The sequence below is a fragment of the Mirounga angustirostris genome, unplaced genomic scaffold (genome assembly GCF_029215605.1).
Source record: "Mirounga angustirostris isolate CCGP_5_RB_7025 unplaced genomic scaffold, mMirAng1.0.hap1 SCAF_2, whole genome shotgun sequence".
Classification (NCBI taxonomy): Eukaryota; Metazoa; Chordata; class Mammalia; order Carnivora; family Phocidae; genus Mirounga; species Mirounga angustirostris.
Window position 1 is genome coordinate 131,615,632 of NW_026991710.1, and position 26,694 is coordinate 131,642,325.

Here is a 26,694-nt window from a genome sequence, read left to right on the forward strand (position 1 = left end):
TGTTAGCTAGCACTCTCTTCTATATAGCAAATTCCTCGTTGATCCCAGATTTAAAAGTTGATTTATTTCACACACAAAAAATGAGTACATTTCTTTTCCTTCCTTCCAGATGTAAAGACTCATCCAAATCCCCAGTCAATCAATGGGTTTATATTTTAAATGGCTTCTGGTTGAATTACTTATCCTTTTAACTATCTACAGGTGCCCATGAAATAACCTTTTAACCCATAAGTAAACTAAACACATGTTCTTCTAGGAATTCCCAAGACAAGTAGCTTTTTTGGGGATCATTCCTCAGGGGTTGTAATTCAGGTAGGGACCATTTCATTGACAGCCAAGGTGATATTACCTGTGAACATGTTCCAGAAAAGTAGTGATTATGGCTGATGAAAACAAACACTCTGGGAACATTCTCTCTTGTCAAAATTAAGTAAGAAAAATTTGGTATCTTATTGTTCATCCATTTTAACTCAGATATAAACTTTTAGCTAATATGGGAAGTTTCTATAAGAAAGTTGAAAAAATCATGCTGGTTGGTTTTTTGAAAAAAAAATTAAGGACTTTAATTTAGACCTATATGTATTAACTTCTTCTGAGGAACTATTACTAATTAGCCAATGGTTTGCTAATTGATCTAAGCCCATAGCTTTTCAATGATATTTTAAAGCTAAAAATTACATATTTCATTATTTCTGATATAATGACAATGATAATTTATTGATCATATTTGTATGCTGGAGTAAATACTAAAAGCATTATTCTAAGTGTTTTATACATACTAACATTTAACATCACAATGATACGAAGAGGTATGTATGATAACATGAGCCCATTTTACAGATGAGGGAGCTGAGGCACAGAGAATTTAAGTTGCTTATCTACAGCCACACAGTGACAGCAACAGGAATCAAAGTCAGGCAGGTGGCTTAAGTCTGGGCTTGAACTCTGGTTCAACAATTGCCACTCTTTTAAAACACAGTTTTTCAAACTGTTATGTGCATATAAATTGCATTTTAAGATGCAGGTTCTATTTCTGTGGGTCAGGAATGGGGCTTCAGATTCTGTATTTTTATTGAATTCACAGATTTTGTCAATATTGCTGTTCAGTGGATCACACTTTGAGTAGCAAAGTCTTAAAGTATTCAGGTTAACATAAATGAGAAAACTACTAAAAACTTGGAATTTGTTTTGCTCTGCTTTTCTTTAGATCCCAAAATGTTCTCAATCTATATCTCATTTACACTTTTAAAGCAGAGGTCCTTATGATTTTTCTGCAAAGGACCAGATACAAACTATTTTCTGGTTTACAGATCATACCATCTCTATGGCCCAACTACTCAGTTCTGTCATTTGTTGAGTAAAATATGTAAATAAGTGGGACTGGTTATATTCCAATTACAATTTTACAAAGATAGGTGGCAGCTGGAATTGATCCACTGGCCATAGTGTGTTGATATCTGTTATAAAGCACCAAGGTAAATAAGAGAAAACATTTAAATTTGCATTTTGAATACAGAGTTCTCAAGACATAAAAAAACAAAACAAAACAAAACAAAAAAACCCAATCTACTTGTTTGCCACAGGTCATTTGGTTAGCTTATTCTTCAGAACTAGTTTAAATCCCACTTTTTCAATGAAATCTGTTTAATTAGTACTTAATATTAAAATATATTTAGTTGCATGTATGCCTTTCATGGAGTCCAAAATGAATAAGAGAATATCTTAAAATGTAGTAGATAAAAATTTAAAATTCAGAATTAAAATAAAAAAAAAATTCTGTTAACCAACGGTCATACACACATTTAAATTAGCCATGAAATCCGGACAGGATTTTGACAGGTGGGATGAAGAAATACAAAAGTGGAGTCAACAGACCAAAAGAAATGTATCTATGTTAAAACTTACAAACTTCTAGTTTCCTGTATGGCATATAAGGAGTTTAGAAGTCTTTATTTTGTCCTAGTAATAAGTAAAGAGCTGAACAAACTGAAAAATCAATAACCCTTCTTGCTCTGTCAGAAAATTTAGGTCATAGGGCAATCCAGCTGCCCCCAAAACTAGAGAGATAGACAGTATAGGAGCAAAAGAAATGATAAGAGTAAAATTTATAGCATTGAATGAATATATTAGATAAGAAGAAAAATCTAAAATCCATAATCGAAGTTTCCACCTTTAGAAATAAGAAAAAGAAGAGGAAATAAAATCCAAAATAATCAAAAGTAAAAAGAAATAACAAAAATTAGAGTAGAATTAAAATATGAAACCAATAAAGAATCGATAAAACCAAAAGATGATTCTTTGAAAAGAATAATAAAAGCATAAACCTTTTGCCAGGCTAGCAAAGAAAAAAGAGAAAAGACACAAATTGCTAATATTAGAAATGAAAGGAGAGACATCACTACAGATCCCATTGATTTAAAAGGTTAATAAAAGAATTTTATGAATAAGTCTGTGCCCATAAGTTTGATAAACTGGATAAATGGACCAATTCCATTGGACACAAACTGCCAAGGACACAAACTGCCAAAAATCACACAAAGGCTAGGGGTAGTTCTATTTTTATTAAAGAAATTGAATCAATAATTAATAACCTTTCAAAACATAAAGCACTGGGCCAGATGAGTTTACTGGTGAATTCTATCAAACATTAAGGAAGAAATCATACCAGTTCTCTGCAATCTTTCCCAGAGGGTAGGATATATCCTAAGTCATTCTGAGGTAAGCATTACCCTAACACTGAATCCAGACAAAGACATTAAAAGAGAAGAAAACTATAGATCAATATCTTCCATGAATGAGATGCAAAAATCCTCAACAAAATATTAACAAATTGAATCCAACAATGTATAAAAAGAGTTACACACCATAACCAAGTAGGACGTATCCCAGATCTGTAAGCCTGGGTCAGTATTCAAAAATCAAGTCATGGAATATATCACATATACGAGCTAAAGAAGAAAAAAACACAGGATTATATCAATAGATGCAGAAAAACATTTGACAAAATCCAACATACATTTATGATAAAAATTCTCAACAACATAGGAATATAAGGGAATTTACTCAATTCAGTAAAGAAAATCCATAAAGACCTGCAAATAACATCATGCTTAATGGTGAGAAGCTTAAAGCTTTCCTGCTAAGAATAAGATCAAAACAAGAATGTCCCCTCTCACTACGACTTTTCTTTTTCTTTTTCTTTTTTTAAAGATTTTATTTATTTATTTGACAGAGAGAGTGCAGCAGAGGGAGAAAGAGAAGCAGACTCCGTGCTAAGCAGGGAGACTGATGTGGGACTCGATCTCAGGACCCCGGGATCATGACCTGAGCTGAAGGAAAACAGTTAACTGACTGAGCCACCCCGGGACCCTCACCACCACTTTTCAACATCATACTAGAGGTCCTAGACATGCATTAAGATAAGAAAAGGAAATAAATGGTATCCAGATTAGGAAGGGAGAAATAAATCTGTCTGTTTGCAAATAATATGGTCTTCTAAGTAGAAAATCTAAAAGAATTGAAATAAAAGCTTCTGGAACTAAGCAATTATAGCAAGGTTGCAGGATTCAAGGTTAATATAAAAAGCTAATGTTTTCCTATATACTATTAATGACCAAGTGAAATTTAATATTAAAATTACAATGCCAGTTACATTGGTACTCCCCCCCCATTAAATACTTAGGTAAAAGAGTAATGAAATATGCACAAGATCTATATGAGGAAAACTACAAATCTCTGATGAAAGATATCAAAGAATTAAATAAATGGAGAGATACTGCATTGTATATTCATGGACAGGGAAACTCAATTTTGTCAAGATGTCAGCTCTTTCTAACTTGATTATAGATTCAACCAAGTCCCAATCAAAATCCCAACAAGTTTTTTTATGCATATTGATAAATTGATTCTAAAGTTTACATGTAGTGGCAAAAGATCCAGAAAAGCCAATTCATTATTGAGTCAGAAGAATGACACTACCATAGACTTCAATACTTACCATAAAGCTACAGTAATCAAGACAGTGTGGTATTAGCTAAAGGGCAGAGAAATAGATCAATGGAAAAGAAAAGAGAGCCCAGAAATAGACCCATATTCAACTGATCTCTGACAAAGCAAAGGAAAGTATATGGAACAAAGATAGTCTCTGCAACATATATGCTGGAACAACTGGACACACACACACACGCACACACACACACACCCCAAATCTAGACACAGATGTTACACATTTCACAAAAATTAACTCCAAATGGGTCATTGACCTAAATGCAAAATGCAAAACAATGAAACTCCCAGAGGATAACAGGAGAAAACCTAGATGACCCTGAGTATGGCAATGCCCTGTTAGATAAAATACCAAAGGCAAAGTCTGTCAAAGAAATAAATTAATTTCATTAAAATTAAAAACTACTGCACCGAAGATAATATCAAAAGAAAAAGAAGACAAGACACAGACCAGAAGAAAATACTCACAAAGACACATTTGATTAAGGACTGTTACCCAAAATATACAAAGAACTCTTAAAACTCATCATTAAGAAAACAAATAGCCTGATTAAAAAGTGGGCAAAAGACCTGAACAAGAAGATATACAGATGACAAGTAAGCATATGAAGAGATACTCCACACATATGGTATTAGAGAATTACAAGTTAAAACTATGACTACACACCTATTAGAATAGCTAAAATCCAAAACACTGACAATATCAAATGCTCGTGAGGATGTGGAGCAATAGAAACTCTCATTCATTTTGCTCTTGGGATTGTAAAACCGTACAGCCACTTTGGAAGACAGTTTGATAGTTTCTTACAAAAATAAACATACTCTTACCATATGATCCAGCAATCATGCTCTGTGGTATTGACTCAAAGGAGTTGGAAAGTTATATTCACACAAAAACTTGCACATGGACATTTATAGCCACTTTATTCATAACTGCCAAAACTTGGAAATCATCATGATGTCCTTCAGCAGGTGAATGGGTAAATAAACTATGGTATATGCAGGCAATGGAATATTATTTAGTGCTAAAAAGAAATGAGCTAAAGAAATGAGCTATCAAGCTACAAGAGAAATCAAGAAAGCTTAAATGAATATTACTAAATAAAAGAAGTCAATCTGAAGGGTGACATATTGTATGATTTCAAATCTGTGTCATTCTAGAAAAGGCAAAAGCCTAGAGACAGTAAAAAGATCAGTGGTTACCAGGAGTTGGGGGGGAGGGAAGAATGAATAGACAGAGCACAGAGGATTTTTAGGGCTGTGAAACTATGCTGTACAATACCACAATGATGGATGGACATATCATTATACATGATGCAAACTCATAATGCCCAACACCAAGAGCCCTAATATAAACTAAGGACTTTGAGAGATAATGATATGTCAATGTAGATTAATCAATCGTAACAAAGGTACAAATTACAATTTTGCAAAATGTTACCATTAGGGGAAAGTGGATAAAGTATATACAGAAATCTCTTCATGTGGATCTACAACTATTTGAATAAAATATTTAATTTAAAAAGTTAGATCAGCTACTGAATAAAGAGACATCCTGCTGTAGGGTTTTACACTAACAATACAATGATGAAAAAAGTGTCATAAAAGCACTGACATTGTCTGTGCTTCTTGACTGCTCACTGCTTAATGGTGGTAAGGAGAAGAAAAACAGGGGCGCCTGGGTGACTCAGTTGGTTGGGCATCTGCCTTCAGCTCAGGTCATGATCTCAGGGTCCTGGGATCGAGCCCCTCATCGGGCTTCCTGCTCAGCGGAGAGTCTGCTTCTCCCTCTCTTCCCTGTTCGTGCTCTCTCTTGCTATCTCTGTCTCTCTCTCTCAGATAAATAAATAAAATCTTAAAAAACTAAGGAGAAGAAAAACAGAAATGATTAGATTTGAAAGTTGGATAACAGAGAGAATCATAGAAACTCAAGCAGAAATAAGAAACCCAGGAATAGAAAAGGTGCTTGATATTTTACATTTAAGTTTCTAGCAGGTCATCTAATTGAAGGTGATTTTAAAAATGATGGAACACCTATTTAAAGGTTCAGGAAAGAGATTAGGATGAAAGATATAGATTTCAAAGTTATAGGGGCATGGAGAAAATCAAAAGCCTGGCAATAGTTGAGATCTTTAGACAAAAGACTAAAAGGGGAAGAGACAATTGTCTTGTGATCAAAACTTAGAGTAACGCATATATTTAGTGTTTAGGAAAGGTATCTGGTGAAGAAAACAAACAAAAAAAGCAGTTAGGAAGGTAGAACACTTAACTAGAAAGAGAGTAAGGGGTCAAATAGTAGCAAATGCTAACTTAAATTTTGTATTATTCGATCTGAGGAAGTTCTGAAATTTTGACATTGTTGACATCCTGTAACAAAACAACCTCAATTTAAATTTTAGATAATGTTGAGGAAAGGAAAATAGTTGGTAAATCTGGTCCTAAGAAGTTTGGGGGACAAGATAGCAAACTAGCATACAATGCTGATTTTTTGTGCCTAGAATTTTGAAAGAAGTAATAAAAGGATGGTAAATCCCAAAGGTGTGCTCACTAATGTAAACATTATGAAAATCACTTCAGGAGACAATGGTGACTGAATGTTGGCCGTTTATGTGTAGGAAACGGGGTCAGGAAATGAGTTGGTTGGTTGAAAACTTCCTTGATGGATTTGTTTATTGCTTTGACTCCATTAAAATGAGAAACTTCTGTTTAAGAATGGTACAGAGTTTAAGGATTAGTGTTAGACTGGATAAATATGGTTAAATATCTAAAGCCAACATGGGGCTGCTGATATGCATACTGTACATGGAACTTCAAATTGACAAGAAAAAAGGTATAAGGTCCAATAGAAGAAAAAGACAAAAATTTTGAATAGACAATTAGAGAAGAAAAATCTGAAAGACTAATGTACATATAGGTGCCCAATCTCACTAATAGCCAGAAAAAAAGTAAATTCAAGTAAAGAAATACCTGTTAACTTACTACTGGTAACAATTAGAAAGCTGGATATTAGATAAATGTGATAAAAAAGGACCCTCCAGCAATGCTGAAATACCTGCAGATGTAGCCACTTCAGAAAGCAGTAAGATTGCTCTCATATCGCCTGTGATTCAGCAATACTGCACTGGGATCATGCTTGCCAGAGCACATAGCTCAGATTCACACAGTGACCTCTAGGCAGATGGTCACTGCAGTTTGTGTATTGTAGCAAGACAATGTAAACAACATGGGGTTTCCCCTCTTTATATAAAATACAATGTACGCATAGGAAGGAATTCCATGCAGAAGAGTAACTGATTTGATTTCTATACTTATTCAAGTTGTGTTAGATAGATCAATACATAGATGGATGCCAAAAATGTAACACTGGGTTAAAAAAAAAAGGCAAGCAAGATAATAAGATTACTAATTCTAAACTATGTGAATCTTAAATACATAAATATATACAAAATAGTGCATTTTCCAAGGTTTTATTATATGTATTTTAAAAAAGGAAATAAGAAACTAGCATTTAAAGAACATACTTTGCACAAGAAAATGTACCAAAAAATACATAAAAGAAAGGATTTGTCAAGATTGATGATAATTTTATGCCTGAACTTCAATTCTGGGCATGTAAGATTTTTTTTAAGATTTTATTTATTTATTTGAGAGAGAAAGAGCCCACAATCAGGCAGAGCGGCAGGCAGAGGGAGAAGGAGAAGCAGGCTTCCCGCTGAGCAGGGAGCCCGATGCGGGACTCGATCCCAGGACCCTGGGATCATGACCTGAGCCAAAGGCAGATACCTAACTGACTGAGCCACCCAGGTGCCCCTGGGCACATAAGATTCTTAAAAACAAAAGGAAACAAATAAGCAAGTGGTTTTGTAGGAAATGGTGGCAGCCTTAGTGGTAGCAGAGTTAAATCAACATAGTTACTCAGGAGAGACCTGAGGTTGCTGTTAATTCAGAGGGAAGGAACAAGGAAAAAAGAAGAGTTGGCGATGTGCAAAGAAGAAAAGATGTTTATTTGGGAGCTTTATTCTCGAGAAAGGCAAGACAAAGCGGGGTTTAGGGTGTAGGTGAAATGGATATGCATGGCAAGGAGAAAAGGTCCTGTATGCCCCCGCAGGAGCCAAGGAAGAAAGAAAAAGTGGAGATATTGAGATATATTAAGGCAGAAGGAAGGTAAGTAGGAGCAGCTCCCTTTCTCTTCTTAATGCTTGCCCTGAGTTTCTCTTTCAATTTAGCACAGAAATGCACAGTCTTGTCTCACTTTTTAAGTCATCACATGTGTATTACTCTTGGATCCTTAAGTATATTGACAACTTATACTTTCTCAGAAGCTATGGAAAATTAAATTTTAAATCAAGCAGGAAACTTACAAAGCATTTCATGATAATAATTAGCATGTACTATACCTATATTATGTACTAAGCACTGTTTTAAAGGTTTTTACATGTATTCTCTAGACAAATCTCCCCCATTCCTTCTCCTCCTCCCTCTTCTTTTTAACAGATGGCTAAATGAATATCCAAAGAGTCTAAATGGAGGGAAATCACACAGTAGCTATTGATAGTGTTAGAGATAATATTCCAGATGTCTCAACTTCCAGGTCTCAGCCTGCTCTTTATCAGGTTAAAGCCTGCCCTGGATCAGCACCTTCTTTGTTTTTTTGTAATTTTATGGTTTTATCAACCCCAATACAATGAGCACATAAGCTGTCTGCCTATTCACTTTCTTCCCTGTGTAGCCTGGCATTGGGATTGGTGACTCTGAAGGCCAGTGGGGCTGCTCTTTCCACAATGGCTTTGTGGTTCTTACAGGAGACATGGTGAGCAACCTCTGAACAGTAAGATCTGTTGCACATCAGGAACACTTCAAACTCCATGACACTGTAGACTAGGAACTTCCAAAAGCCACTGGGCAACAGGTGCTTTGTTTCCTTGTTGCTCCCGTAACCAAAGCTGGGCATCAAGATCTGACCTTTGAATCTTCTGTGCACCCTATTGTCAGTGCTCCTGGGTTTTTGCCAGTTGTGCTTAATTTTGACACATTGGTCTGACTGGTGCCAGATGAACTTCTTGGTCCTCTTTTTAAAGATCTTGGGCTTCACCCGAGGTCTGAAGGCCGCCATGAGTCTCAGTAGGAGATGGCTGTGCATTTGCAGGCAGCACGGAGGAAGAGAGGGCTAGATCAGTGCCTTCTAATGCTGGGTGATAAGTAAGCCGAACTCTTGTGGCATGTGGCCTCATTTTTAAGGTCTTCAGCCCCCAGACCTTGTCACAGTTTCTACCTCGGGCTCTTCTTTTTCCTTTTTTAAAGCTTCAGTCATAGAGAGAAGAATAATGCAGCCAATACTTGTCTTGCTGAGTTTTTATGAGCTTCTGTGCTGAGGACAGCATGCCAGAAGCTATTTTGGGATATACAGTTTAAAATAATGAGAAAACCAACACGGGCACTTGGGTGAACTGAACACGAGAGAAAGCAAGTGGCAGGGAGCACACAGGCACAGCAAGGACTCATTTCCCTCTCAGGGCCCACTTCCTGGGAGCCGCCATGCTCTCCTCTCCAGAGAGAACACTTACTGCGTTGGCTCTTTTTAGGCTTGAGATGTCTAGCAACAGCTTTCAAGAAAAGCCTCAATGTCAGCAGTTCCATAAAGAAGGGAACTCCCACTCCTGGCCAGCGTTTTGCACTGGGTGAGTATGAAGCAATTAATTCTGAAGCCCTGCTTCTAAACTGTTGCTATGGGGATCCTCAGGAAGGAAAACTAAATATTGTAGAAAATAATTTGATGGTAATGAGCTGAGAGAAATGGACCATCATCGTCTCAATTATTTCCATTGACACATTGTCAGGGGGAATAGGTAAAAATTCATGGAAATGTTACGCACATTGATTTTCCTTTGTTGGAATTTGGATATTTCTAAAAAGTATATTTCATTCATTGGAGGCATCCATGTTAAAAAAAAAAAAATCTTGGGTGAACATGCCAATAGCGACAAAGAATGGCTGTGCAAAGAATGGCTGAAGTTCCATATTCATTAACTCCACTCCCCAGATAAAAATGACAGGAAAGAGTGTGTTGATATCCTTCACAGACTAAGAACACATATAAACACACACACACACAATTACGTGTATAATGTTTAATTTTTTAAAAAAATCTTTAAAATCCTTATAAATTCTAAAAAAAATCTATAGGTCTAAGAAGTCTTAATCCTCTAAAATGAAGAGAAGGATTAAGAGAAGTCAGTCATTCTGTGACAAATAGGAACTCTTCAATTCACATGTCAGTTTTAACAAAGTTCCATGGTGTATTGCATTAACTTCTGTCTTTGGTTATATCATGTCAAGTCAGGGCACACCATTTGACCCATCACTTGAAAATAAATACTTAAAATTTTTTTGGACATCAAAGTGGACAGAAGTGGAATTTAGAATGATGAGCTCAACATAGATTTTTTTTTTTTTTTAAGATTTTATTTATTTATTTGAGAGAGAGAATGAGAGACAGAGAGCATGAGAGGGGGGAGGGTCAGAGGGAGAAGCAGACTCCCCGCCGAGCAGGGAGCCCGATGTGGGACTCGATCCAGGGACTCCAGGATCATGACCTGAGCCGAAGGCAGTCGCTTAACCAACTGAGCCACCCAGGCGCCCCTCAACATGGATCTCGAGCAACGGAAAACAAGAGGCCTACAGTACATCGGTAAATTCAGTCGAGAACCTTCTGCAAGGTGGTTACGGTGCTAGTAGGTACTAGACTAGTTATTGTCAAAGTGAAATTTTCAAACACTTGAATGCAGTATGGTCACATGAAACAATACGTAGCTACCTATTGAATTAGGATGACAACACAATATGAAATATAGAAGTTTATTCAATTGTAAGAAAACTTAGTTCTTTCAGAAATAAGAAACCTTCATTACTTTGCTTTGTTTTTTTGTTCTCTTGTTTGTAATAATAAAGACATGCCAAAATCAATGCAAAGCGCCAAAAATTATTCTGATGTAATATGGAATTTTGGTTGCCTGAGCTGATTTCAGGCAAAATAAATAATGGCATTGTTAAGAGCAAACAAAATACTTCAAAATTGATTTTATTTTAAGAGAGAAAGACAAATATTCTGGTTTTGTATTAATATAATATCTCATTGTAAGGGACTCACGAACCACCTTTAAAAAAAAATCTTTTGATGAGCATCTAGGCTCCTTCCATAGTTTGACTGTTGTGGACATTGCTGCTATAAACATTGGGGTGCATGTGCCCCTTCAGATCACTACATTTGCATCTTTGGGGTAAATACCCAGTAGTGCAATTGCTGGGTCATAGGGTAACTCTATTTTCAACTTTTTGAAGAACTCCATACTGTTTTCCAGAATGGCTGCACCAGCTTGCATTCCCACCAACAGTGTAGGAGGGTATGAGCTATGGTGAGTGCTGTGACTTGTGTAAGACTGATGAATCACAGTCCTGTACCCCTGAAACAAATAATACATTATATGTTAATAAAAAGAAAAAAAATCTTAGCCCATCAACTAAGAGAACTTTTACACAAAAATTTGACACATTTCATTGCTTCTTTTCAGACCCATTATTTACAGATATTGTCATTTAAGATAAATAAAATAAACTTTCCGAAAACCTTCTGCAACTGATTTATTCAAATTTTATTTTTGCCATATATATATATTTTTTCCATTTTGGAATAACCAAGCACTTGATTTTCAAACACACTTCTTTTGGTTTTTCACTTGATAAGCAGCAACATATCCATGACTTTCATAAAGTTCTATTTGTGTACCACAATTACTTCTAGAATAGTCTAAATCACTATTAACCCAATGAACTGGCTTCTAATTTGCAGACAACGCTGGGAGATGCATCCCCAAGGACTGTCTAGTGTCCACAGGCATTTGCTGGCAGACCAGCAAAACTCACAGCCATACATAGTACAACCTTCTGCTGTCACCTTACATCACTTCTGCAATTTCTTCAAGAAGTCAGAGTAGACAAGTTCATTAATATGATTCATTAATGTGATTCATTAATACAAAGATCGTTAATATGATCTTCAGTAGTCTCTCTTATTTAGAAATTATCTATCAATTCAGTTTAATTAACTGAAGACATTGAACTTTTATTTAAGCTGACACACTGCAGATCAAAATTATTGTTGATATAAAAACACTGGCGGAATTATGATTTAATCTGACTGAACAGTAGTTTTCTGTTTTCGCAATCTCAAGCATTCTGCGGAAGTAATGATATATTCTGTACAGTAAACCAGTATAAAAAATGTAGGCAGTCTAGATTAGCTTGCTTCTTCATAAAATAACAAACCCAAATCCTATTAAAAAATAAAATGTATGCTTGCTTTGTACCACATGCTGATAAACTCAGAAAATTGTATGTAGCTCATCATTTACCTTTTTAAAGCAAAATTATTAAGCCAGTCTTATTTGTTGCAAGATTCACCTTAAGTTAGTGAGCTTGAATTTTTATATAAAAAATGTTTCTAGCTAATGGTTTCGGTGAGAATTTTTTTTTTTTCTTAAAAGGCTAGCGTATTTAAAATATTTAAAGTTTGGTTTCTTGATTGTCCTAAAAATATTGGAAATATATGGTGCTTAATTTTCTCTAAAAACCAGTTAAAACAGAGCTTCTTTGGGAGTTTTTATAGTCTAGTGTAATAATATCCCCTAAAGGTAGGAAAATATTTCAAACTCACATGATGAGAGGTAAAGGCTTTTCTCAATTGCAGACACATAGACAGCTTTCATCTTCAATTTTACAACCTCAGTTATAGGTCAAGATTAAAAAAGAAACACAAATCGTAGAGGTCTGTTCTATTCTGCAGTGTTCAAAAAATATTTTTGCCATCGATTTGAGTTCACATATAGTAAAATGAACAAGAAGAAAGCTAACAAAGTAGATTTTCTATCGTTTTTCATCTCATGGAATCGATTTCCGTCATCTTGGTGGACAATTTGAATCACCGATGCACAAAACAACTCACATCTACACAGTTCCCTAGACTTTGCCATCAAGGCAAGCCTGGTGGTCCATGGTCCTTGCCTCTGGCTGTGAAGAGAGAACTCAAGCCATGAGTTAGAGAATGAACGGACTAAGAGACTTGGCCAAGAACTAGAAAAAAACAAAGGAACAAAACTGAGGGGGAAGGGAACCTAGGAAGCAAAGAGTATCAAAGGCAAAGTCCTAGCGCCACTTGAGATTCCAAGAGCAAGAAAGTATGTGGTTGGGCCTAACGAGCAATGAATTAATTGCAGTCCTCTGGCAACACCACGAAATTATCTCTGGCAGAGTCCACTCGGGCATCTTGTGAATAACCTCCAAAACTGTTCAAGTGTAATTTTCAAAAAGTTAAAAATATGATTCATACAAATATTTAATAAACACATGTCAAAAATTTTATTCAACTCATTAATGAATGAGAATGCCAATGAAATGGTTAAAAAAAGATTAAAACATCATTTTGAAGAATGGCTGTTTCTAGGCATTTTGAAAAAAGAAAAGTTAGAGCAAAATCTCTAGCTTGATACAAAAACAAGTTAATATCCTAATCAGACAGAAAAGGAGTGACATTTGGGTTACTTTTTCCACTGAACAGAAATCTATATGTTAATACATAATATCACAGTATCTGGTATCTAGCTAACTAATAAATAGCAAACATAAATTCTCCTAAAATGATTTTTGTATGCTCCAGTTTGACAAGCTTTTGATTTTCAAATTCTGGATATTTCTTTGAGGTATTTAAAATAAAACCTGTTTCTACATTGTGAGATAATGTTGGAAAAGATATATTATGGTTTAAAATAAAAATAACATATTCTTGAAAAGTTAAGTAAAATGTATTTTAGAAATGTCTTTAAAAAAAACTGGCTATAATATAGTCCTCAAGTAACTTTATGGAGGGAAATCATACAAAAATCTCCTGATTAGAAATAACTCAGACTTAAACATGGTGTTTTTACTTATAATAAGATGGGCTGCTTGATGATTCTTTCAAGAGGAAATTCATACCATTCCTATTTTTGATTGCATATTGAGACTTGTAGACAGTTGTAACTAAAAATAGAATCCAATTTTCTATTAAACAGAAAAGCAGATTGTAAGTTTTTATTGTGTGTTTTTGTGTTTATAAGACTTATGTGCCTCATATAATTGGAAGATTATAGTTTTTTTTTAAAGACTCAAATTCACATGAGGTAGACACAATTTATTTTGATGGAATAAATGATGTTTTCATACCTTATGTACCACTTTTAAAAATCATATAAACAATGTTATAATAAATTCATTTAAAATATTATATATAATATTGATTTTTTTACCATCATGTATTCATTATATGATCAACAGAGTCTGCATTTTAACAAGATCGCCAGATGATTTATATGCACCTAGAATTATGAAATTCCCTGCTATAGGGAAAATAATAAGTAGATCCCTGATTTTAATGTTGTCTTTGTCATTTGGTAGCTTTTTTATAAGAATTTTATTTTTTACTTTTTCTTAGTACTCTGTACCCCCAATGTGGGGCTCAAACTCACAACCCTGAGATCAAGAGTTGCGTGCTTTACCAACTGAGCAAACCAGGCACCCCATTTTAATCTCACATAATTCACTTAACCTACAACAGGCTGTTTTTTCATCAAAAACTCGGATAGTAATGCCTACGTCTTAGAAGTTTTATGAGCACTAAATAGTTCTGGATCTATAAGTTTCATGGCAAATCCAAGTCTCTATAAATGTTATAATATTGTTAAGAAAAAAAATTTGTCTAGACTCTAGGTTTCCATAGAAAAATCTTAGAACTAAGGCAGGTGACTGTAGCATTCAGTCTCCCAACCCCTATTAAATAAATAAAACTCAGTTAATTGAATGGACAAATATATTTCATTTAGGACAAAATTCCAATTTCTCAAGCAATTGTCTCTAGATTAGTAATTGTCAAAGAGTAGTTTCTAATTCTGCAGCCGCATTTGGGAATTTGTTAGAAAGGCAAATTATCCAGCTCCAGCCCTTACCTACCAAGAGAGGTAGGGCCGGGCTATCTGTGCTGAGCAAGTCCTCCAGCTGATTCTGATACACGCCAGAGTTGACCCAGGCCAACCTCCAGAAATATTTAACCCAAATAATTGTATGAGATTATCTAGTGAACAGGTCCACAGCGGCCGGCCAATCCACGAATACCATGCATCAAACTTGCTTCGTGTCTTCTTTCTTTCTGCCTGCCTTTCTTTCTTGATTTATTTATCTATGTATCAGAAAGAGCGTGCAAGCAGGGGGAGGGGCAGAGGGCAGAGGGAGAAGCAGGCTCCCCACTGAGCAGGGAGCCCGATGTGGGACTGGATCCCAGAACCCCGAGATCATGACCTGAGCCGAAGGCAGACGCTTAACTTGACTGAGCCACCCAGGCGCCCCTGCTTCGTGTATTTATTGCACTGGCTTCAACTTTTGTTCCAGGACCTGAGCGATCATCCTTCAGCTACAATGGCTCGTCTACCTGGTTTAAGTACTTGGTATTTTCAGTGTGAAGAATCTCAGTTATGACTTTTCTATGAGAGAAGAATTTTTCTAATTCCTGGCAACCTCAACAAAGCTGCAAGCCGACTTCTTCCTGGAGGGCGTTTGGATGCTGTGCCCCAGTAGCCAGCTACGTGCACACAGAGGATAGCATCGTGTCAGAGGAAAGCCTAGAGTTGTTTTTGCAGCTGCAGAATATTCTCTGTAGTAACTTTTCTGCCCTTGTTTTGTTTACAGCAATTTTCATCCTAAGGTTCATAGCTAACGGTGTTGCCAGGAGGATTCAGCAACATACACAGCCGAGGGAATGAAGAGATACATTTTATGAGAGAGACAGAGAGACAGAGAGACAGAATCTTTAGTTAAAATAAATCCACAAGTGTTATTTTTAAAAAGTGCCTGTTTTAATACAACCTAAATGTGTCTAAAGTTTCTTCACTTGTAAGTCAGAAACTAGAGGTACTGAGCCATAGCCTCTGTGCTAAATGCTGGGATGCTGACTATTGAAATTGCAGATTTAATGAAAACCCTCACTTGACAAACAAGATTGCATATTTGGGCTCCATAAAAAGGCCCATAAGACATAGAATACCAGGGTTAGAAAGAATTTAATGATCATCTGGTTTAGTTCCCCAGCCAGTTAATGAATTCATACCCTGTGTAACACTGATTAAGGAAACCGTTTGCAGTGAATTGGCTTTCTTCACTGGGGGAGTTTAGTCAACTACATAAAGAAAAATTGCATAAAGCTTACTGTGGAGTACAAAACCTTGCATGGTGTAGACTCAGTTTACCTCACTGACCTACGCTCCTACTATGCTTCTCCTAGGTCATTTTGCTGTTTTTGTTTGTTTGTTTGTTTGTTTGTTTTTTAACATGTTAAGCAAACTTCTCAGTGCATTTAGACTTGAATGCTCACTCTTTCCCTATCTGGTAATGACTTCTTAACACCACTGATGTGTTCACATGATTTCATCAGAGAATGCTTCTTGATCCCTGCCTCTACTTAACAGCCAATTGGAATTATCTACCACTTACTTTATTAATGTTTATAGCATTTATCCTGCTGCAACAAAGTTATATTTTATTGGTGTGTTTGTCCTCTGCTACAATATAAGCTTTTAGAGGGCCAAGATTTTGCTTGTTTGTTTCTCCTTCTTTTTCTTCACAATGGTAATACCACTGCTTAGGACAGAACCTGGTATATATTAGGCTGTTAAATAACATTTATTAAATAAATTAATACTTAAAATTATCCAGTTTCGCTTGTGCCAAAAAGGTTACTGTCTTGTCAGGCAATCAAATCTCATCTTCAACAATTTTGTTTGTCCAAATATTCTCCTACAAATTGAGTTAAAAATATGTGTACTAGTAACTTTCCTTGTTTGATAAATATAGTAGTTAACATGGATTGAGCTCACACTATGATCTAGACTCTGAAAAGTGTGTGTTACTCTGTTTAATCCACATTCAAACTCTATGAAAACACAGACTTTTCTCATTGCTCTGAACATAGTAGAAGCTCAGTAAATGTAAGCTACACAGAAAAAACAAAATAATTCTTCTTCCATATAATAGGACTTCTAAACTTGAAGATTGCTGTCATGAGCTCCTGGGTCTTCTCTTTTCTCTTTAAATGTCTCCAATTTTTATAAAATTTCCCTTCTAATATGGCTCCCCTAGATGTTCTTCTTGGTTCAGTTTGTGTAAATAGTCTTTTTATAATGAGTCCCAGAATGGAAAACAATATTTTAACTACAATCTAACATACTGTAGAGTTTGGGAAAGATAAGATAAATATGACTCTATGAATGCAATCTTTGATTGTGGAAAGTTTCCATTTAATTTTAATCATTGATTCTTAGTGAATGTGTTGGTCAGACAAAACTACATGCTTCTTCTCATTTGAACTACTCTAAACCAACTGATCGTCAACATACTTGAACATAAGTGGTGGAGTATATAATGTTCTACACTTATTTACATCTTTCCTTTATCTTAAATTTCAACCCATTATTTTTAGGCTTTTGGGAGCCTTTTAAATCTTGGTTTGGGTATCCAAGATAGTAACTAACCCTCCTACTCTTACATCATCAGAATATGTTTAACTATGGCAGATACTGTTGCTTGCTTATCAAATAGCCAATATCCCTTTCTTTAACCCTAGTAGAACTCAATTTTTTTTTTTTTTTTTTTTGCTTGGCCAAATATTTATGCCCAGGTTATGACTCATAATTTGTCTAAACAAACCATCTCAGTCTCTTTATTTGCTGGTAAGTGGTTCATGAGAAGATTATGATTGTTTTCTGGCCAATGAGACCTAAGAAGAAATGTTCTAGGGGTTTTTGTGCAACATTTTCTTTTCTGATAATAAGCAGCATAGGAAAAGAAAGCCCTTCAGCTTCATTCTTTCTTTCCAGTGTGAAACATTGTTGCATAAATTTGTTTAACTCTTTAACAACCAAGAGGAGATCCATTTCTCTCTTTGGAGACAGATGAAGGAAGAAGACATAATTGAGCTGGGTGGAAAAAGACCACCTATTGAACTCAGGCACGTTTATTGTAAATTCTATCATTCGTAGCTTTGGCTATGAGCTGTAAGTTTTGTTTTCATTCAGGGTGTTTATATATCACTGAATAGGAAAATATAAATGACAGAGCCCATACTTCTTTCCAAATTGCATATTGATCCATTAAGCAAGTCAATTTTGGGTGACACATTTGCTCAAGAGTTTTAGATCTACCAAATCTATCATTATTCCACCCCTATCTCTCTTTTCCACATAAACATACACACAAAATGACTTTAAAATTTATTAAATATGTTATTGAAAAGCAGACACCCTATATTATACACCTTTCAGAATGTCTAACCTAAATCACTTTCTCAGAAAGGAAAATAGTATTATTATTTGATCATGATTTATTTTTGGTGTTCAAATGCTGGACCAGAGTAATTATATTGTTAGGGTGAGTACTATGCCAAATGCTAAAAAAGAATTAGTTGTTTTAAAGTTTATTTTTAAAGTTTTTTTTTTTTTCCTAAGTAGGTATTGAAAGCAAAGCCACTGCCATATACTTTAAGGAATCATCTTTTTCACGTTTTAAATATTGAAGAATATTTTCTTTTCCCCAGCTTATCAGAAATATTTTTCTTGCCCTAAAATTTCTCAAATATAGTCTGCAGTGGTCCCATGACCCAACATTAGTTCATTTCAGCACTCTGGATGACAATTAATGAGATTGCACTGCATTCGTTGTAATATATTGAAAGTATCTAGATACTCTACTACTTAATGGATTAAATCACCAGAAATAATGTTATACCCTAATGAAGCTGAAATCCAATCCCCCATGAAGAAGAATTGGAAATGAGTAAAGCTATATATCAACATTATTATTTAACATGACTTCTGTTTTAAAAGTTGGAGCTACCATTCTTAGTCTTTTTTCTATAAGCATTCTTCAGTGGAAAATGACAAACACAAAATCTTTCTTTGTGTCATACTTGGCATTTTCTTTTGGAAAACCTCAATTACTTTTATAGTGGTTTGAGACTCAAAGGCACGTATTCTTGGCTTATACTCTGATGTATGTATTTTTATATTTCAATTTCAACTATAATGCATACGTGTGTATGTGAGTACACATGCTTACAAGACATTATCAGAAATGTATCCTGTGAATATTTTATGTATTCACATATGAGCTGCATCAATTAATATAGGTTTAGGCAAGTAATATGAATAAGTGAAGCAGGCAGGTGGAGACTGATGAAATTGTGTGTGTATCTGTATTATCTCCAGAAAACTTGATACCATGAGCAAATATGGAATAAGAGACCCTACCTAATCTGAACTTTCAAAAGAAGTTGGAAAGTCAGATTTAATATGAGATATTGAAAGATTTAATACATCATCAAATGCTAATTTTTGAAAGAAAAAGAACACATAACCCCAAGATCATATCAAAAATCATTTCTAAGTGCCAAATCTGGTTCTTGGGATGTTATTTTGAGATCTCTGGTTTTAAAGCATATAACCTGGGGTTTAGAGTTACTGCACAATATAAGTTAGGTTTGGTTTGCTTACATCATTGAAGAACTCTGAGCCTATAACCATTTGATAAAGTAGGACAAATAATGCTAACTTCATAGAGTTCTTTCTTAAAGTTTAGGATATAAAGGTTTTATTTCCAGTTATAACCTGCTATAACATGCAAGAACACCTTTCTACCAATAAGTTTATTACAACTTTATCATCAATCCAACTTTTTCTTAATTATAACTGAAGTCAATTTTTATTATTTTGCTTTCTGTAATGTCTGAAAGGCTAAAGGTTTTATGTTGGGTTATGAAATTTATTCTCTTAACCAAAATGGGGTAACAGAAAGCATGTTTTTATTCCCATAATAACGAACTATAAAACAAGACAAAAAGTTTTTATAAATTGCACATGAAGTTGCACAGGACAGTGGTCCTTGAGAGATCAAAAACAAATGAGATTAGTCTTACAGTTTGCCTAGCTTACCTGCCTGGAGAGATTTCCAGTCCACTGAATAGAGAAGAGGGAACCAGGAATACCTTGGAGGTCTCTCTGGGCTGAAAAGACAGATGTGGAGGTCTGGGGGAAGACAGCTAGAGTTTACATGACAAAGTACAGGAGACAGAAAGCTGCATAGAAAAAGAGCTCTAGAAATCTGTAGAGGTTCTCCCTTAAGTCTTTACTTAAGTATACATCAGCACACAATTGTGTGAAAACCCAACCCAAGACTGTGGAAACAAAACAAAACAAAACAAAAGAAGTAGAGAAAATTATCCATGGAGATCAAACAAGGCTAGGAATAGTTTGCGTTACAACCCACCAAATCGGAAAACTACATAATTCATGAGCATTGGGTAGAGTAATCAGAATTGATTTCCCTTGGCAATAGGGAAAAGTCAGCCATAAGCCAAATGATGCTCTGGCTCTCTTTAACAAACTTTAAAAGCAACCATTGAAAGAATCAGATGGTTTCTAAGTAACAGATGCATTCTGGAATGAAGCAAGGATATTTATAAGAATATGAAAACATACAGCAGAATGGGGAAACATGAGATAATAATGGCTGAAAAATCTCAAATTTGATGAAAATTATAAACCAAGAAATGCAATGAATCCTAAGGATAAGAAACATGAGGAAAAATACACATAGATATATTACAATTCATTTGTTTTAAAAAAGTGATAAAAAATCTTGAAAGCAGCAAGAAAAGAAAGATTGTGTATAGAATAATAATGACAAAAATGGTAGACTTCTTGGGCGCCTGGGTGGCTCAGTTGATTAAGCGACTGCCTTCGGCTCAGGTCATGATCCTGGAGTCCCTGGATCGAGTCCCACGTCGGGCTCCCTGCTCAACAGGGAGTCTGCTTCTCCCTCTCCCTCTCCCCCCTCTTGTGCTCTCTCTCTCTTTCAAATAAATAAATAAAATCTTTGCAAAAAAAATGGTAGACTTCTCATTTGAAAAAGTATAAATCTAAGGACAGAGAAAAAAATCTTTAAAGTACTTAAAGAAAAATATTCAACCAGAAATCTATACCCACTACAAAATATCTTTCGATAGCAAAGGTGCAATAGAAAAATTTGCAGATATATGAAAGCTAGCCATTAGCACTAGCTAGTGTCCACTAGCAGAACCACTCTAAGAAATGTTCAAAAAAATCCTTCAGGCAGAAAGAAAATGAGACCAGAAAGGAATCTGTATCCACACAATGGAGTGAAGAGTAATGAAAAATATAATATGTGGAGAAAGACAAATTGTTTTAAAATTTTAAAATCTCTTCAAAAGATACTTTATATTTTAAAGTAAAAACTAAATTCATATAATAGGTTTTAACATATAAAGTAACATATGCATCACAATAATAGCCAAAGGCCAGGAAGGGAAAGATAGCTGTCTACTACTTGTTTTAAGTTTACTATCCTAGGTTGGGGCACCTGGGTGGCTCAGTTGGTTTAGCGTCTGACTCTTGATTTTGGCTCAGGACAAGATTGGAGATCAAGCAGATCAAGCCCCACATCTCTCTCCCTCTCCCTCTGCCCCCCCCCCCTTTGGCATACCTCCCTCCCCCACTTGAGTGTGGTCTCTCTCTCTCTCAAACAACAAAAAAAAATAGATTACTATCCTATGCATGAAATATCATTGGACTTAAGTTAATGTAAATCCAAAGTAGATTCTGATAAGCTTAGATGTATACGGTAAGTGGTACAATAATCACTAAGAAAATTAACTAAAAGAAATATAGTGAAAATACCATTAAAGAAATGAAAAATGTAACATTTGAAAATGTTGACTTAACACAAAATAAAGCAGCAAAGGAGGACTAGAGCAAGAAAGACATAAGACATATGTAACTAAGTATGTTAACTATTTGCCATGCATTGCCAACCTTTTACTTTCTTGCCAACATTTTCCTGCAATGTTCTACCTTTTGGTTGTACAGAGTTGTGTATTGAAATATAGTAATATATATAATATAAAATATAATAATGTTCTTCTTTAAAATATTAAAATATAATAATGTTCTTTAAAAAAAGACATACAGAAAACAGTGGCAGAAGTAAATACAACTATACTAAAAATAGCATTAAATATGAATAAATTAAACAATAAAGTAAAAAAATAGAGATTGTCCAACTGGATAAAAAAAAAAAATGATCCAATTCTGCTGTATAAAGGAAGCACATTTTAGATCCAAAGCCCTAAGTGGATTGAAAGTAAACTGATGGAAAAAGATATGCAAACATTAATCACAAGAAAGTTGGAGGTGTCATACTGATATAGACTAAATAGACTTTAAATAAAAGATGTTTTAAGAGATAAAAAGGGACATTTTACAATGATAAAAGAGTCAGTTCATCAGGAAGTTATATCAGTTATAAATGTGTGCAACTGTGGGAGAGTTGCCAAATGTAGGATCAGCTATTGACAGACATAAAGGAAGACATAGACAGTTCTCTAAAAATAGTTGGAGACTTCAGTAACCTAATTGCAATATTGGATATAACAACCAGGGAGAAGAGCGCAAGGAAATAGAAGCTGTCCAATAGTATAAACCAACTAGACCTATCAAACACTATAGACTTGGTGGGACACCACCCCCCCAACAGTAATACATATATTCTTCCCAAGTGCACAGAGAAAATTCTCCATGATAGACCATATGGTAGGCCATTAAATGAATTTCAATCAATTTAAAAGAATGGAAGTAAAACAAAGTACATTTTTGACCAAAGCAGAATGAAATTAAAAATCAATTTTAGGGAAAAAAATGGAAAAACTCACAAATATATGAAAATGAAACAACACCCTCTTAAACAACCAACAGGTCAAAGAAGAAATTAAAAGGAAAATGAAAAAATACTTTCAGGTGAATGAAAATAAAAAGTGATATACCAGAATTATGGCAGTCAGATAAAACTGTTCTTAGAAATTTATAGCTATAAATGCTTATATTTAGAAAGAAGACCTCCAATCAATAATCTAACTTTCTAGTGTAGGATGCTGGAGAAAGAAGAGCAAACAAAACCTAAAGCAAGCAGAGGGTGACGATAATAAAGATTAGACTATAAATTAATGAAAAAGAGATGTGAAAAACAACAGAGAACAATAGAGATACTCATCATAAAAAAGGATATCTTTAACAATTTCATGTATATGAATGAAACTGAACATATGGTTTTAAAAAACTCTCAAAAATAATCTCCAGTCTTAGATGAATTCCTTTGTAAATTCTACTAACCACTTAAAGAAAAAAATAATACCAAGTCTACACAAGTTCTTCTAGAAAATTGAAGAGGAGGGAATACTTCATAATACATTTTATGACATAAACATTACACTAGTCCAAAGATGTTATAAGAAAAAAAAATACCAACCAGTATCTCTCATGAAGATAGATATAATTCTTAACAAAATTTTAGCTAATCAAATCCAATAATTTATGAAAAAGAAAATAAACCATAATCAAGTGGGATTTACCTAGGAAGTCCTGGTTGTTTTAACCTTTGAAAGTCAATCAAGGTTACTGGGGAAGAAAAAATATTGTTAAAATGTCTATATTACCCAAAATAATCTACACTTTTAATACAATCCCTATCAAAATACCACCAACATTTTTCTCAGAGCTAGAACAAATAATCCTAAAATTTGTGTGGAACCACAAAAGGCTCAGAGTAGACAAAGCAATCTTGAAAAAGAAAAACAAAGCTGGAGGCATCACAATTCTGGACTTCAAGCTATATTACAAAGCTGTAGTCATCAAGACAGTATGGTACAGCACAAAAACAGACACATACATCAGTGGAACAGAATAGAAAACCCCAGAAATGGACCCTCAACTATAGATCAACTAATCTTTGACAAAGCAGGAAAGAATATCTAATGGAAAAAAGACAATTTCTTCAACAAATGGTTTTGGGAAAACTGGACAGAAACATTCAGAAGAATGGAACTGGACCCCTTTCTTTCACCGTACACGAAATAAACTCAGAATGGTTGAAAGACCTAAATGTGAGACAGGAAACCATCAAAATTCTAGAGGAGAACCTCTATGACTTTGGCCAGAGCAGCTTCTTACTAGACACATCTCTGGAAGCAAGGGAAACAGAAGCAAAATTAAACTATTGGGACTTCATCAAGATAAAAAGCTTCTGCGTAGTGAAGGAAACAACAAAACTAAAAGGCAACCAATGGAATAGGAGAAGATATTTGCAAGTGACATATCTGATAAAGAGTTAGTATCCAAAATCTATAAAGAACTTATCAAACTCGACACCCACAAAACAAATAATCCAGTTAAAAATGGGCAGAAGACATGAATAGACATTTTTCCAAAGAAGACATACAGATGGCTATAAAGAACTTATCAAACTCGACACCCACAAAACAAATAATCCAGTTAAAAATTGGCAGAAGACATGAATAGACATTTTTCCAAAGAAGACATACAGATGGCTAAGAGACAAATGAAAGGATACTTAACATCACTCATCATCAGGGAAATACAAATCAAAACCGCAATGAGATACCACCTCACATTAGTCAGAATGGCTAAAATTAACAACACAGGAAACAACAGGTATTGGCAAGGACATGGAGAAAAGGGAACCTTCTTACCCTGTTGGTGGGAATGCAAACTGGTGCAGCCACTCTGGAAAACAGTATGGAAGATCTTCAAACAGTTAAAAATAGAGCTACTGTATGACCCAGCAATTGTACTGTGAGGTATTTACCCAAAGAATATAAAAATACTGATTCAGAGGGGCACATGCACCCCAATATTTATAGCAGCATTATCAACAATAGCCAAATTATGGAAAGAGCCCAAATGTCATTTACTGATGAATGGATAAAGAAGTGGTGATACATATACACAATGAAATACTACTCAAACATCAAAAAGAATGAAATCTTCCATTTGCAACGGCATGGATAGAGCTAGAGAGTATAATGCTAAGCAAAATAAGTCAGTCAAGTACCACATGATTTCACTCATGTGTGGAATTTAAGAAACAAAAAAGATGAACATAGGAGAAGGGAACAAAAAGAGAGGGAGGCAAACCATAAGAGACTCTTAACCATAGAGAACAAACTGAGGGTGGCTGGAGGGGAGGTTGGTGGGGGGGATGGGCTATATGGGTGATGGGCATTAAGGAAGGCACTTGTGATGAGCAATAGGTGTTATATGTAAGTGACGAATCACTAAATTCTAGTCCCCAAACCAATATTACACTATATGTTAACTTACTAGAATTTAAATAAAGATTTGAAAAAGAGTCAATCAATGTTACTAGAATTAAAATGAAATAAATAAATTTTAAAAATAAAATTAAAAAATACTCTAATAAAAGAAAAAAAGAAAGTCAATGAATGTAGTTTGTTGCACTATAAGGCAGAAAAAGCCAAACCATATTGGCATCTCAGTAGAAGCAGGAAAAAAAAAAAAAAGATGAAATCCAACATCCACTCCTGATAAAAATTCTCACTAAATTAGTCCTAGAAGGGAACTTCCTCCATCTAATAAAGGGCATCTCCAGAAGAGCTATAGCTAGTATTATTTTAGAGAGGAACTCTGCAATAAAAATCTTTCCCTGGAAATTTCCATACTCAGTTTGGTAGCTTAAACTAAGAGGACCTGCACCCTCCAGTTAGTATAATAAAAACACATACGGAGACACACACATACAGAGCTTCACCTTTCACATTGGGCTACAGATTTACAAGTATAAATGTAGTTGTATGTAGGCAAATACAATGTCTAACAATAATGGCTACAATCTGTTGTCATGATGAAAATGAAAAGTCACTCTATTTTGTTTTTCTACTATGTTCAAATTTTCTTTAGTGTTTTCTCTGTGGTAAACCTTCCTTTGGAAAGATTTACTCAAAAAGAGTTGGGAAAGTTGACACTTACATGTTTTTTTAAAAGTGCTAGCCAATTCTAATAGTTACTAACAGTCCAGATCAGCTAAATATATCTTAGAGGCCTATTTTCTGTTCAGAGAATTACATAAGTGTATTGCATTCATCTTGTTTTTATTCTTATTTGATTTGGAGAATCTCAATAGCTCTGTATTTTGTTGACTTGCTAGGATTCATTATTGCTTTGATAATTTTCTGTTCTTGAAAGACTACTCTGGGGCGCCTGGGTGGCTCAGTTGGTTAAGCAACTGCCTTCGGCTCAGGTCATGATCCTGGAGTCCCGAGATCGAGTCCCGCATCGGGCTCCCTGCTCGGCGGGGAGTCTGCTTCTCCCTCTGACCCTCCCCCCTCTCATGCTCTCTCTATCTCATTCTCTCTCTCAAATAAATAAATAAAATCTTTAAAAAAAAAAAAAGAAAGACTACTCTGACTTTTACTGCTGTGTGCTTTCATCTTATTGGTTCATTGGAGATGGTCCTGGACAACTCTCTAAAGCTGATTGAATTGTTTTATATGGGCAGTACAGTGTAGTGGTTGGGAGTCTGAATTCTTGAAGACATATTTCCTTGGTGTGAATTTCTTTTTTTTTTTGTTAAGATTTATTTATTACTTTAGAGAGAGAGAGCATGAGTGAAGGGAGGGGTAGAGGGAGAGGGAAAGAGAGAATCCCAAGAAGGTACCCTGCTGAGCGTGGA

The 26,694-nt window shown here is 35.0% G+C and overlaps 1 protein-coding gene across 1 annotated transcript; it reads right to left on the reverse strand.

Moving 5' to 3' along the window:
• Nucleotides 1–8,710: 8,710 nt before the first annotated feature.
• LOC123848828 (large ribosomal subunit protein eL32-like) lies at nt 8,711–9,118 on the reverse strand. The gene has a single exon (XM_045881723.1). The coding sequence runs from the start codon at nt 9,116–9,118 to the stop codon at nt 8,711–8,713; it is 408 nt and encodes a 135-aa protein (XP_045737679.1).
• Nucleotides 9,119–26,694: the final 17,576 nt, after the last annotated feature.